Genomic DNA, 15,415 nt, shown 5'->3' on the forward strand with positions numbered 1-15,415 from the left:
TATTGGCATTATTTCCATTTTCTGTTCTTGAGTGTGCAGGAGCGCCTGCAACCTCTTGATGGGGGTTCCTACCCACTGGATGGCCGCAGCAGCGGGGGCTGCAGCCTTGGGTGGGGGTCCTCGCGCTCGGGCTCCAGGCGGGAACCTCTGAGCAAGCGCAGAGGGCACCTGCAACTTCCGCCTGGCTGCGGCGGGCTGCGGGCTCCCGCTGAATAGCGGCAAGTCTGAGATGGAGCAGCCGGTTCACCCAAAGTTCCTCCTTGCTCACAGCCTCTTCAGCAGTGGCCTGCTCTTCTTTTTCAGTCTCTTCAGGATCTCTGCGAAGTAGAGCCCAGGGCTGACATTCTCCCGCAGCAGAGGGAGATGGTGCCACCAACTGGCGCCCCTCCCCCCGCAGTGGACCCATTGAGAGCTCCCTTGTTGCTGGAGGTGGCAGTGGCCATGTGGAACAGACCCAGGGTCCGGTTAAAGTACGACGCCTCTGTGAGAGGCTGGCGGTCGCCCCAGGATCAGTAACCGGGGAAGCTGGGCTCTCAGAAGGTTGCCTCCGTCTGACTAGAGAAGGTTCTGGGACCAAGCGGCCAGCAATAGGGGTGGTTCTGGTGGCAGCAGCAAACTTCAGCACTGCTCGTTGGCCACTGTTCCCGAGGGCATGATACTGAGTGCAGCTGGCTTTTTAGTGGAAACAATGGCAAGAGCTGCCAGCAGAAGCCTCTCCCAGGTCCTCGTGAGATTTACGAGGTAATGACATCACTTTTCCTTTTCTAGGTCATGGTTTCAGTTGGAAGTCCAGGTTGGAGCCAACTAAGTGAGTTCCTGCTACAAGGAATTTGAGTGCATCCTGCTTCTTTCTTTGCAGGACATCAAGGGCTCTGACACTGTGAGAGTTTCCTGTTATTATGGGAACCCAGAAAAACACCTGTGTGGACTGTGCCCCAACAGTGCAGAAAAGCTCACCTCTTCTAATTTGTAAATCAGAAGGCACTTTCTACCAAATTCTGCAAAGATGCTTCATATATATATATATATATATATATATATATATATAATCATTTTGACTGCTGATGCATTCTGTGTTTAGACACACATAGTAACTTTATATTGGGAGACTGTCAGCAAAATCGTAGTGCCCATTTTTAAAGACTGGTTTTAGGGGTGCTTGGGTGGGTCGGTAGTTTGAGCCTCTGACTCTTGATTTGTGTTCAGGTGCTAATCTGATAGTCTTGGAATCAAGCCCTGCATCAGGCTCCCCCATCAGTGGGGAGTCTGCTTGAGATTCTCTCTCTTCCTCTTCCTCTGCCCCCTATGTCCCACACATTCTCTCTCTCTCTCTCTCTCTCTCTCTAATAAATCTTTAAAACAAATAAACAAATAAAAATGAAGGACCGACATTAAATCTGGGAAATATCTGTTTCTCAGTTTCTTCAACTGTCAAATGGGAATGTTACCTACTGCATGGGTTCTTTGTAAGAATTTTTAAAAAGTAAACTGTATAAACTCTACGTACCTGCAACAGTGTCTAACACATGGTGAGTACTCAATAAATACAAGATATTATCATTTCTCTACTACCTACTTTACCTACCTACCTACATTTCTCTACTATCTACTTTAAACTTCAAGGTAACAAGCAAGGTTTCTTGCAGGGAGGAACAAAACTACATGTGGGTTTCCAAACAAGCAAGAAGAGATATTGCTTTTAAGTGTATTTTTCTTAGCAGCTTGCAGATAGCAATAGCTGTTATGGAGCTCATACTCAAGGTCTGTGCTTGTTTCAAAGAAAGCTCACCATGTGTTGGGAGCTTGGCAGATGACTCAGTTCTGATTCCTTTTATGTTCACTTTCTCTCATTTTTCTTCTAAAATGCACAAGCAGCACAGCATCAATTTCTCTCTCTCTCTCTCCCTTTCTTCTTCCCCCCACCTTCACACACTCCCTTTCCTTCAACACACACACACACACACACACACACACACAAGCATCCACATTAGTTTCATTTTATTTATCTTTTAATCCCCAAAGGATTCACGGAGCAGGCTGTGTGCAGCTGCTGTGTTTTCTTCTGGTTAAATTGGCGGTTACCTACTGTGTGGAGTTGCTAGGAGAAGGTGAATAAGCATGATTACAGCATCATTGATGTACATAGTCTTTCAGTAACAACCTGTGGAGCTCTGTGGTCTGTCTTCTGTATGGCTCTATGTGTTATTTCCTCATTGTTGTCGTTAATATTTGTTGCCTTTATTGTTAGAACATGATAATATCTTTAACTGTTGGTTCCGGATCAATTAAGAGACAAAAACCTTGGCATTTAAAACAGGCACTTTTTTCTCAGGGTGGTGCTGCTGACACTGGTTCCTACCATCTGCTTTCTTATTACATCCTGCCCTCCTTCCATTGGTAGAGACGAATTCAGCTTCTTCTGGTGCGCTAAAGTCATTCACGTTTCTCTTGTGCATAATAGATCTTGTAAACTGTAGGAATTCTGATGTGCTTCAGTGCACCGAACGGTAACAGATGAACTGCTTTTGGGGAGAGCTGGAGCGCTCAGTCGGTCAGTAGTACAGTAGCAGGCTCACATGTGCGGATTGTTCCTGTGAGGTCAGAGGATCTGTTTATATTGCTGTCTGCTTGGGGGGTGGGGGGAGGGCGGGAGATGAGAGCAGTGGATATGCCTGTCAAAGTCAATAGCAATTCTGGCAGAAGCTGCCCTCAGCTTTGTAAATCTGTAACATTTTGATAGATGAGAGATGCTACTATATAACTGTTTGAGATCTGTAGTGGGCTGAGGAATGCTTGTTCTAGCTGCTGAAACTGACTGTAACTACACTGCCCTAGGAGTATCATCATGGGGTCAACTGCTACAGAAATTGAAGAATTGGAAAACACCACTTTTAAGTATCTCATAGGAGAACACACGGAAAAAATGTGGCAACGCCTGAAAGGAATGTGAGTAAGCTCTTTGCTTGGTTCTGTTTTTATTTCCCACACCCCACCCAGAATTTGACTATTAACATGACTAATTGTTCTTACTATCTGAATTTGTGGACTGGTGTTTCCTTTAGAAAGATTTTCTCTTAGAAAATAAAATGTGTTAGTCTCAGCTAATAACTTGCTTGAAGGATGACTGATAATCTTTCTTGCACCTGTATGTTTAATATAAATTAAGGTAACTCCCTGAGAATTCATTTCACTCTTATTATAACACATGGCTTCTTTTATACATTCTGTTTGTATTCTTTAGATATGTGATTTAGGTATGCAGAAATGTAACTAGGAAAGCTAATTGCCAGGTTACCTGCAGAAAAAAAAATTTCCTTCGGAAAAATAGAAATATTACTACTGGTAGTTATTTCTCTGTGATTATATTTTGAAAAAGCAAGAGCAGGATTAATTTGGTACTAAATATTTATATTGCATTGTGCTTAGTCTTTGTCTTGATATTTCTTTAAGAAAAAATGTGGTAAAAACACTAGTAGCATTCCAAACTTACTGGAGAGTTTTAGATTTAAATTAACCAATTCACTTCTTCTGAGAATACAGAATAGCTCATGGTATAAAACTGAGATGGGTCAAGAGATGTGCTTATGTCAAACATGAAATGTAAGTACCTGAGTTAAACTTTATTTGCATTGCTACTCACCTTGCTATTTAAACAGCATTTAAGTTTTTTGTTGTATATGCTACTAAGTTCTGTTTAGTTCTCCAGAACCCTATGTTTACATGCTTTATTTTAGTTATGCCATAATTTAAAAATCAACTTTGGGGTGCCTGGGTGGCTCAGTCGTTAATCATCTGCCTTAGGCTCAGGTCATGATCACAGGATCCTGGGATGGAGCCCCATATGGGGCTCCCTGCTCGGCGGGAAGCCTGCTTCTCCCTCTCCCAGTCCCTCTGCTTGTCTTCCCTCTTTCACTGTGTCTCTGTCAAATAAATAAATAAAATATCTTAAAAAAAGAAATATCAACTTTAACATTTCAATAAAAATGTGCAAAATGAATATTTACAGGCCATTGCAATTGCTTAATGTATTTGCAAATCTCAAATGAAAATATATTTGCTTTTCTGTGATAATAGCTGAAAGAATCTTTTAATATGCAAAATATAGGTTTTCTTAGGATTCATAGTTCTATGCTTTGTTTACATACTATTATATACAGTGCAACATCTGAGTAAATTCAATGTTGCTGTTTTGATATAAGATTTTTTAAAAGAAAAATTATGTCAAACTTTGCTTAGAGGAAAAACTCCTACTTTCTTCCATTTGAATGCATTTAGTGATGTTTAGCTATTTAAAGAGCATTCTCTGGATGGTTTTTTTTTTTTTTCACTTAAAGTAAATCATGGCATTACACTATACTAAGATAAGAGCACACTAATAATGCAAACAACATTTAATAGAGAATAACTTAAAAAGGGAAGCCATCTTACATCATTTGAATGAATTAGAGAAATTAGAGAAATAAGAACCATTGAAGATTTAAAATTACAGTTTTTTTGGTGGGTTTGTTCTCTAGGGAAGCAAATAATCCTGTAAGAGCAAATAAAAACTTACAAAGTTAGTTAGCATAGATGAAAATTAAACATTGGCAGTCATCAGATGATTTGTGTCCTAACCTAATTAGTAGATGAACATCTGTACCGGAAAAATTATAGATCATATTATAACCCATTTTAGATTTTCTTCCCTCTATCAGGACAGGATTTTTTTGCTTGTCTGTTTTGTTTGCATTTGTTTTATTTTCCTATAGTTACTTAAATGTACGAATATATGTAGTTACTTAAATGTATGTATGTAAGATAGTGAATTTGTGCCTAGGTCTTTAAGAAATTTGAAAAGTTACTTTGTGTTTATTTAACATTTTAAAGCAAAATTATCTGACTTTCACTTTATCAAATGATCTCAAAGATTGATCTCATTTTGTTTCAGTAGAGAGTGACAGCCATTCAACTGTAGACCTTCAACACTTGATAGTCAATGTTGATGTAGGATAAAATATACATGTATACTAAGGAAATTTGGTGTGTATCCACATAAAGACACTGAATGACCACTTAGGGAAAAAATTACTGAAACTAGTTTTTTTAAAAACATAATCATTATTACTGAGCTTGATTGAAATGACTGATTGCCTCTGTATCATCGAAGGAAGGAATTTGCATTTTGGTACTATAGTTTAACTTGTACTTTGACTTAAGACATTTCCAGTATTCTAGGTTTAGAGCCATCAAAACAAGAAGCTCTAAATCTAAAACCTGCATGACTAATGACAGCTAAATCTTTAATTATGGTCTTTTGTGTAGTCTGCATTCACAGCAGTGATATGAGGGTCTCCTTATACCATTGCTGGAATTGTCTTGTCTATTAAAAATGTAATATTGACTCAAACAGAGTTTTTAGCTTATCAAAATCTCTGCTCCTTGAATTTTACTTTTTAAGTGTTGGCAATTAAAATTATGCTACTCATAATAGCTATCAAACAGTTTTGCAGTAATATTCTTGGTTTATTAAAGAAGACCCAATGAAGACCTTTATATATTTGGAAAGTAATTTTTTTTCTCTCTTAATCATATCTAACTTCACAAATACATTGATTTGTCTCAACAAGACATTCTGTTTTTAAGTAGGTTTGTAATGCATACATTTTTGAAGTTAAATAAAAATAAAGACAAAGGTTAAAATAAAGCTTATTCAACTATACTTTAAATATGGAAACATGAGCTACTTATTTACAGAAAATATAAGGAATATCATGTAACATAACATTTTTTTAAAGATTTTATTTATTTATTTGACAGAGAGAAAGAGATCACAAGTAGGCAGAGAAAGGGGGAAGCAGGCTCCCTGCTGAGCAAAGACCTATGTGGGGCTTGATCCCAAGACCCTGGGATCATGACCTGAGCCGAAGAGCAGATGCTTAACCCACTGAGCCACCCAGGCACCCCATAACATAACATCTTAAATCACTTTTCTGAGTCCATGGAAATCGTTTTTAAATTTTGTAACAAATGTGAAAACATCAGTAAACTAAATTAAAGTATCAGTTATTCTTTACCATTTTCTTGATTTTTTTCATTGAGTTTCTTTTAAATCTTCTTCATGTAACATTTAATTGAGACACCATATTCAGTGATGTGCCAAGAAATCTATTATTCCTTTGTGGAAACAAGAGTGAAACACTTTCTTCTTCTGATTCCTGATGTATACTTGTATGCTTGATTCTGTTAATTTTATTTTACAATTATGGCTTTTTTCTTTAGCTTTCTTGAATCCATATTCTACCATTAATTTGTCTCTCAACATGACAATTTAGATTTTACACTATGACTCATCATCCATTATGATGGAAATGTTAGCAAATGACTATGGCATCAAACCCTTTACAAACAACATTTAAAAAGAATCATATACTTGTTTAATAAATGATCAATTGTTTAGGACAAGAAAATACTTCCTATTTCTTCTGCCATCTCAATACCTAATGAAATTTTTGGTTCAGAAGTTTTCTGTAGCTCTGGGACCTTTACTACTTCCTACATACTAAGGAAATTTTTCTAACTCTAATCTTTGCAAAGATTGTTAAGTTTATTCATTCCCATGAGGAAAAGTTGTATGTGTTTTCATTTATGCAGGGTTTTTTTTTTTTCCAGTTTTAGAAATAATTCTTTTTTTCTGTGTCATGGTACTGTTTTTTTTTTTTTTTTTCTTTTTTAAAGGTAAAAATTGCTCTACAGCTGTGGATAAAATAAAAAAAACACCATATTTTGAAACATTGGTGGTGCTCTTTCCAGTTGATGCTATTGTTCTAAGAGTTCGATCTAAGGGGGACAACATTTCCAGAAAACTGTGGTCAAGTAGAAATTCCAGTGAACATGGCACCAGAGCAAAAACTAAATCAGAATGTTATCTTATTCAGTTGTTCAACAGAATGGAGGAAAATTTAAACTTTCAAAACTGTAACCCAAGACAAAAATATGAGTCTCACTACTTCATAGTACTTATTGTCAATTCTTTCAGTTTTTATAAATGTAGGACTAGGACCTATGAAAATTTTACCGTTGGAAACTAATTTAATATATGAGAATTAGTTTTTCACATCTAGATGCTTACCTTCCTATCTTTCCATATTTAGACAGATATCCAGATATTAAGATCTAGAACTGTGAACACAACAGTTGAAAGACTCTGGCTTCTTTTCTTTCTTTCTTCCTCTGATGGGTGGTGAACATGATGATCATGGAATGTAATGAAAGAATAAAACATAGAGAAGCAGAAAGTGAAGGAGAAAGGAAGAAATGTATAATAACTTTATGACAAATTTAAAGTAACTGTTATTGAAGAGAGCAGTGTGCTGAGCAGCTCTCAGAAACAGTTGCCTGAACCCTTATCACCAAGAACATGTAGCAGAAATACATACTTAGAATAAAAATTGGCAAAATCAGGTAAAATGACAGGAGCTATTAGCACCATATTCCCCAACTGGAATCATGCTTAGGGTGAAGCAGCATTGTAGAAGAGGAAATCTGATTCCTTTACTGTCCTGCTTTCTAGAATCCTCTCTTCAAAGTTCCACATCATTCACATGGTGTCCTTGTACCTGCTCGACATTTGGAGCCTTCTGTCATGCCTCTTCCTCTGTGGCCCCCTCCCAATCAGGCTCAAGGTTGCCCCCCAAAAATGCTTTTCCTGCCTATCTGCCTTTGCTCAGGTTGTTCTCTCTTCTCGAAGGAATCACTCCTTTCTCCTCTCTCAGCCAGGGCCGCTCTTGTTCCCTGTGATACTTTTAGAGATGTGTGGGGATGTTTCTGGTTATTGTAGTGCCTGTGGGTGTTTCTATACTTGGTGGACCGCATGGGCATGATAAATGCCCTCCAGAGCTTGGGAAATTCCTTTGTCAAGAAGGAATATCCGACTCATAATCCTAATAGGGATGCTATTAAGTAATGCTCAAAGTTCTCTTATTAAATTTCACTTGCAAAGGAAATCCATCCTGACCCTCCATACTGGGTTAGTTTCCTATATTTGGCTCATGAAGAACATACACTTCCCTTTTCATTACAAAATCTACCTTCACTATTTGGCCACAAGTTCCTCAGGGCAAGAATCATGTTCATTGTGTCTGCTTTTGGATTCCCAGCATCTAGTACAGTGCCTGGCACATAGGAGATCATGCAATAAATCATTTTCAGTGAATGAATAAAAATTGGAATATTATAGTGGTTCTAACTTCAAAATTAGAGAATCAGTCAGACTGTCAAAATAGGGCCTAAAGCCAGGTTGAAGGAGTAGAGATAGATTCACAGATAGAATGAGGATGAAGAAGTGGGAAGAAGTAATATGTGCTTATCATCTACTGGTTTTAAGAACTTCCCAAATATAACATGATTTCACAAAAAATAAGTACCCTAAGTTTTGAAACAACTTGTATCTGGTGAAGCTTGCATTTAAATACAAATCTGCCTAATTCTAAAGCTCTTAAAGAAAAAAGATTTTATTCATTTATTTGAGAGAAAGAGAGAGAGAGAGCATTCAAGTGGGATGGGGGCCAGAGTGGAGAAAGGGACAGAAGGCAGAGGGTGAAGCAGATTCCCTGCTGAGTGGGAAGCTCTTCCCAGGGCTCAATCCTAGGACCCTGAGATCAGGACCTGAGCCAAAGGCAGGCATTAATTGACTGAGCCACCCAGGTGCCCCTCTAAGGCTCTTATTCACCTTACTTTAAAAACAGAAAAGAAGACATTCTCAGAATGGTTACCTAGAAGTATCACAGAAAAGGATGCAGATCCTTAATACGCAGTCAATGGGCTTTGGGGGAGACAGAGTCATTGCCTCCAAGACATGGCCATGTCCTAATCCCTAGAATCTGTTAAAATGTTACTTTACAATGTCATAGAGGAATTAAGGTAGCTAATCGGTTGACCTTGAAATATGGAGATTAGCCTGAATTATCCAAGTGGGCCCAACGTAATCACAAAGGTTCTTAAAAGTGAAAGAGTGGGGCAGAAGAAGCTATCAGAGTGCTCTGATTTGAGAAAGACTCAACTTGCCATCGTCAATTTTGAAGATGGAGGAAACAGGCTAGGAGGCAAGGTATGTGGGCAACCTTTAGAAGCTTGCAAAGGCAAGAGGCAGTTTCTTCTCTAAAGCCTCCAAAAAGAATGCAGCTCTGCCAAAACCTTAATTTTAGCTCAGTGAAACGTGCAGCGAATTTTTGACCTATGGAACTGGAGCTAATTCATTTATGCTGTTGAAGCTACTAAGTTTGTGGTAGCTTTGATGCAGCAAAGTAAGAAACTAAGTACATTCCTTCCATAGCAGAATACCAGAGTGCTTAATCAACATGACCATTTTTTTTTAAAATTTTATTTATTTATTTGACAGAGAGAGATCACAAGCAGGCAGAGAGGCAGGCAGAGAGAGAGAGAAGGAAGCAGGCTCCCTGCTGAGCAGAGAGCCCGATGCAGGGCTCGATCCCAGGACCCTGCGATCATGACCCGAGCCGAAGGCAGCGGCTTAACTCACTGAGCCACCCAGGCACCCCGACATGACCATTTTTATATTCTTACCTTCTCCACCACCATTGCCTCCAACACACACAGTCTTGTATAGACGAATGCCCAGAGGTGGAGTTAGTCTCTGCTGCTCTGTGGAGAAGTGGAGTAGATACTCTTTATCTTTAGCCATTAAATAACTCGCTGTCTTCCATCTAACCCTGGTTTATATGCCCAGACCATCAGTCTTCTTACCAAGCTCTGATATTGAGAGCTTATAGTGGCTTCATTTCAAATACCATGGAAAAATGTTTATGTTCTTTTATGTAAATTGTTGATAAATCTCAGTCTTTAGTTTCACTTTGGTTTGATGGCTTTGGTTGATAGTTTTGATGGATTAATCAGAAAAATAAGTTTAAAAATTTTCCTTAGTCATAAAACTAAAGAAAACCATCTCACAAAATCTATTCTGGTATATAAATATAATCTTAATATAGGCTTCAGTCCTTACATAATATTACATTTATAGAATAGATATGGTTGAGGTAAAATACCTTAGAGATTAAAAATCTGAACTCTGGAATCAGTCAGCTGTTTTCTAATAATTCTGTCCTTTAGCTCTGTGATCCTGGAAAATCTCTTAACTTTTCTAAATTTCACTTTCTTTGTTTGTAAAGTCCAATTATTTTATTCATCATCCATTCACTCATTTAATAAATACCCACTAGTTGTATGCCGTATCAGGCACAAGCTTAGGCACAGAAACTTACATTTTAGTAGAGCAAACAAATATCAAAATCAATAAACAAATAAGTTAATAGAGAGTAAGAAGTGACCTGAAGAAAATGTACAAGGTGATGTGACCAGGAGTTACTTGGGAAGGCACTTTGGGTAGGAATGATTTATCTTAGAACACGACTTTTCAACTGAGAAATAGACAAAAATTGATACCTATCTCATGAGATCGCGGGGTAGGGTGGAGCTAAGGAATGATATCTCTAATCCAAGTTCAAGATTAAGTAAGGGATAGATTTAGGAGTCCAGCTGACAGAGATCAAAATGTTAGCCTCTTTGCAGACTGAATGTCTGTTGAAGGATAAGATTTTGCAGCTAAATAAGCCAGAACACCCTTGAATTCAATTTATCTACCCAAACTGCAGACCTCCTCAGCATGGGCAAAATCTCTCCTATATGTGCTTCATGGCCTCTAACAGATGAGACTGTGCTCTCTACATGAAGAATATGCCTTTCTCACCCCCTGAAAAGGATAATTTACACCTGGAGGTGTAATTCTTTTTTTTTTTTTTTTTTTAAAGATTTTTTATTTATTTGACAGACAGAGATCACAAGTAGGGAGAGAGGCAGGCAGAGAGAGAGGAGGAAGCAGGCTCCCTGTTCAGCAGAGAGCCCGATTCAAGGGTGGATCCCAGGACTATGGGATCATGACCTGAGCCAAAGGCAGAGGCTTTAACCCACTGAGCCACCCGGGATCCCCCCAACCCCACCCCACCCCATAAGTGTAATTCTTTATCGCAATTCCCCAACCAAATGTTCCTCCTCCTCCTTTGGGAAAGAATGTGAAAAGTAGCAAAGGGCAGCCTAGAAGGCTTTTGCAGTTGAAGGTCCTTCCACTTAAAAGGGAAGGATTAGGATCAGGGAATCTGGATATTGCCCAAATAAAGGTAGTGAAAAGAAATATAGCACAGCAGCTGGCATACAGTAATCTCTTCAAAATATTGTAATTATTGATATTTCCATAACTTTATCTATTCTTATATGCATATCAGCTCTATTTAACAGCTTTATGATTTTCTCCAAGTTCTTGCTTTTTCAATACCTTAGTTTTTGTACCTGTAAACTGGGAATGATATCATTACTTGTCTCCTAGATATTGAAAAGATTAAATGAATAAATCTCATGAACTTCTTAGGTCAGTGTCCAGAATTCAAGAAATTCTAGCTGTTATCATTATTATTGCTAATGTTACATGCAAATGCAGAATTCTAGTTTTTCAAGTAATTTTCTTAGTGGAATCAGTGGAGAGAGTTGGGTTGTCAGGATGAGAAAGGAAGGCCTTCTCTTGGGTCAGCAGAAGTGCCCTCACCAAGATTCCTGGGTTTTTATACTCAAGGATTTACATTTCCTTGGCGTAGGAGTGATGGGTATGTCAGGAGAGAATGCTGAGGAAGAGAAGTGACCTTTGAGTTTCACTGATAGAAAAATTGCCTGGACGGATTCAGCATCCTTAATTCAGCATCTTGTGGTAGTCTTAGGATGGATTTTAGGGCTCTATTATCATGTATAATGCAGAACTAGTATGATTTCCTGAGTCACTGTGGCTTGAATATCATTCTTTAGGTCTTTCCCAGTTTAGGTCTGGTTCACAAAGGAGTTGACTTCCAAGTAATTATTGTCATGTCCCACAGTCCTTCCTTTGCTGATTCATTTTAGAAAATACCAAATTACCATTATATTATTAGATTTTGTCCCTTATTCTAACATATTTCAATCAGCTAATCAAATGCAAATATTTGAGCAAGTCTGATTCCCATCCAAAAGGTCTGTGCTGTAAGCCTTTTGGATATGAAAGGAGCTGTTCACTAACATCATTGAACAGATGATAATGTTAAAGGCTCATGAGAATCCCATATTCCAAATATCCGGTCTGAGCAAGTATTAGGCATGAATAACTATTTATTGTTAAGGAAGTTTATAAAAGTGGTAATAGGTTATGTGAGGCATATAAATAAAACATTTTCTAGTTTCTCCTTTTAAACTAACTTCTTGAAATTGTTTAGAGAGACTGTATTTTATTTTATATTCTATAAAATATTTTAAAACACACATTTTTATTAAATAGGCCCAGAAGATGCTCAGTGTAGGTAATTTCTGCTAGATAAAATTTTGATATTTATAGCTCCTCAAACTCGTTGATAATTAGATGTGAAAAAATAGCACAGTCCTAAGTACAGTGTCCACAGGGCAAGAAAACAGAGGTCAACCTTAATTCATCTCTGCATAAGAGAGGAAGGTCAAAGGATTCTTGAAATTTTGTACATAAACAAGGTACTCGATGATTTAGAAGAAAATGAAAATAGACTTCTTATTAGAAAAGTAATAGTATGCAGGGATGCCTGGGGGGCTCGGTCAGTTAAATGTCTGCCTTCAGCTCAGGACATGATCCCAGAGTCTGGCATCAAACCCCTCTCTGGCAGCCTCCCTGCTCAGTGGGGAGTCTTCTTCTCCCTCTCCCTCCCCTAGCTCCTGCTCTCTCTCCCTTTCTCTCTCACTCAGTCTCTCGCTCAAAAATAAATAAATAAAGTATTTTTTTAAAAAAAGTATTACTATGCTGATTCTGGTCTGCTTAAATGTGGACATTCTAAGATGTGTTTCAAATGACATTTGGAGCAAGATAAAACACTGAACAACTTATACATCAATCGTATTTTTAGTTAGCTTAAACTCATAATTGAATCATAGTAGTAATGGTATTTTATAATTTTTGTGCTTTATAATTTCTAAAAGGTTTTTCTTTTGGTCTATGTGACTCAGCACAATTCTCCCATTTCTTCTGATGTGAAAACTGAGCCTCAAAGACACTAAATGACTTGACAAATGTTTCCTGGGTAGTAGGGGTAAGGCCAGATTCCTGAGCCCATATCTTTCTTTTCCAATCAACCCTGGCTTATATAATTTCATTTAATACTCACTATAAAACCTGACATTTTAGGAATTAAAAACTATTCTCTTGTTTTGATTTCGCCACAATCCTGCCATCTGTTTGCCTAGTTTTACATACTCCAAAGGGAGTTATCACTTGGCATATGCTTTAGATGTCAGAAACTCCCCGGTTCTATTTCTCTCCTTCTCCTAGGCATGTACTACTATTACTCCTTTAATCAAATTATTTTAAAAATGATGCTAGCTAGTATTTTCAAAGGAATGTGCTTTTTCTAATCTCTCTTGCCTCTTTGGAGCTTGGATACTTACAAAATTATTTTAATTTAGTTGGCCTTTGGTGTCCCAAACAACAGAAGAAAAAAAACCCCCAAACCCTGCACAATAGAGACATCTGGGTGTCTGTCCCCGAAGATTTTATTTACCAGTAAGAGTAAAGCCAGGGGTCCAATTGATTAAAACTAGGTGTTTTATTCCTGCTGTGTTGCTTCTTCTTGTTCTAAGAGATTTTGTGCATATAATAAGTGAATAGAACTTTTTCTCCTTTTATTTTAGAAAAATCATCTAAATGGAGTTTATTCTGCTTTATTTCTGACAGAGAACATACATAAAGTATGTAAAGGCACACAGCATTTTTCTCACCGATTTTCTGACTGCATTTGGAGATGGTTATTAGATAGACTAGGAGCTCCTCTTGAACTTTTAGAGCTCTCAAAATTTTCAGTACCAACTGAAAAAGTATCTTTGTAAGTGTGACCCTTCGATATTTCACCCTCCAGCAAATTTCTGCCTTGATATCTCAGGTTTTCCAAAGAGCTCTCTGTTTGCCAGAAATTCTTTCGTGTTATTATTCACTGTTGTAATGTGGCCCAATTTGTGACTTCCAATATTCATTCACTCTTGTAATCCCTCCCATACTGGCTCTGAGCTTGGCCATGCAGCTTGCTTTGGCCAACGGGATCTTAGCAAATGTGACACATGTGAAGGTTTGGAAAGGGCTTATGCATTGGAGTTTATTCTCTTTTGCTGCTCTTTGGAACTCTCCTACCAGCATGGGAAGAAATCTGGTCAAACCTCCTGGAGGACAAGTCTGTGAAGCAGATATAAACCATTCCAGCTGAGTTCCCCTTACACCAGCCAAACCATTAACCACCAGATATGTAAGTGAAGTCATCTGGGACGATCTGACTTCCTCAAAGTCATAAGGAAATAAGAAATGTTTGTTGTTTTTGGCCACTAGTTGCAAGATGGTTTGTTGCACAAAAAAAGTCAACTGATAAACACCAAGAAGCTCTTAGCTTCTACATTATTCAGATAATTCTCTTCTGGCTTTCAGAATTTTTTTTCCTACTACCACTCTGCTTTTCTTTCTTTCTTCTTTTTTTTTTTTAACCTCCCATCATCTCCTTTCATTTACTTCTTTGATCCAATCAAAAGATTATGAAAATAAAAAGCGATTTTCAGAAAATCAGTTCAATATAATTCTCTTCCACTTATTTCCAACAGCAACAATATCAACTGCATGCCCCTACTTACAATATTTCTTCCAATACATGATTTCTCAATAAGCTCTCTGCTGAAGTGTGTTGCTCTTAGGTTTCGTGAGCAAATATAATTTCCTACCAAACATAGATTAAGGCAGGGAAACTGCTTGGTTGTCTAAGGAAAGATGGTTCATATCCTGTTACCCTGGCAACAGGCACTGGGAAGACCAGGGCTCCCCACACATCTTGTTGCCCTGACAACAGGTCATACAGGGCATGGGAAGGCCCAGTTTCCACTCTTCTAGGCCTCTTCTTTGCAACCACAAAGAAAAAGGAGAATGTGATTTTCCATCTTGTTCCTCCTTACCTACATATTTCTTCTATTATCTGAATCATTCCAGTATAAGTTTATCTCTTCAGATGCAGGAAAGGGTATGGAAAAACGTGACCTTGATTTTATATTCATGAACTCTGAAACATTTGCTAATTTTTGATTGGGTCAAAGGAGTAAGTGATAGGGAAAAAAAAAGAGAGAGGGAGGGAATCAAAGCAACAGGGGGAATGAACTGTGGAAACCAGGTAAGTACTATGTGAATAATGTAGAGCCAAGAATTAATTTGGGGTATGTGTCACTTAGTTACGTTGGCTAGACTTAGGTAAGTTTTAGGGTGTTCATCGGAGAAAGTCACATATATGAAATGATCATTTATTTTGTTACTTCTATTTTGTGAGCAGACAATGTATAGCCAAATACCATATGATAATAT

General features: G+C 37.9%; 1 protein-coding gene across 4 annotated transcripts in view; it reads left to right on the top strand.

Moving 5' to 3' along the window:
* The first annotated feature begins 1,956 nt into the window (after window positions 1-1,956).
* The window catches only part of PDE1A (phosphodiesterase 1A), a 346,255-nt gene continuing 332,796 nt past the window's right edge, over window positions 1,957-15,415 (top strand). Inside the window, exons 1-2 of one of the 4 annotated variants that reach the window (XM_059166853.1) lie at window positions 1,957-2,108; window positions 2,836-2,946. In XM_059166853.1, the coding sequence (XP_059022836.1) occupies window positions 2,846-2,946 (101 nt within the window). In that variant the 5' untranslated portion in view covers window positions 1,957-2,108; window positions 2,836-2,845. The other 3 variants (XM_059166854.1, XM_059166851.1, XM_059166852.1) reach the window with 3 other exon arrangements.

The sequence above is a fragment of the Mustela lutreola genome, chromosome 3, assembly GCF_030435805.1.
Source record: "Mustela lutreola isolate mMusLut2 chromosome 3, mMusLut2.pri, whole genome shotgun sequence".
Taxonomy (NCBI): Eukaryota; Metazoa; Chordata; class Mammalia; order Carnivora; family Mustelidae; genus Mustela; species Mustela lutreola.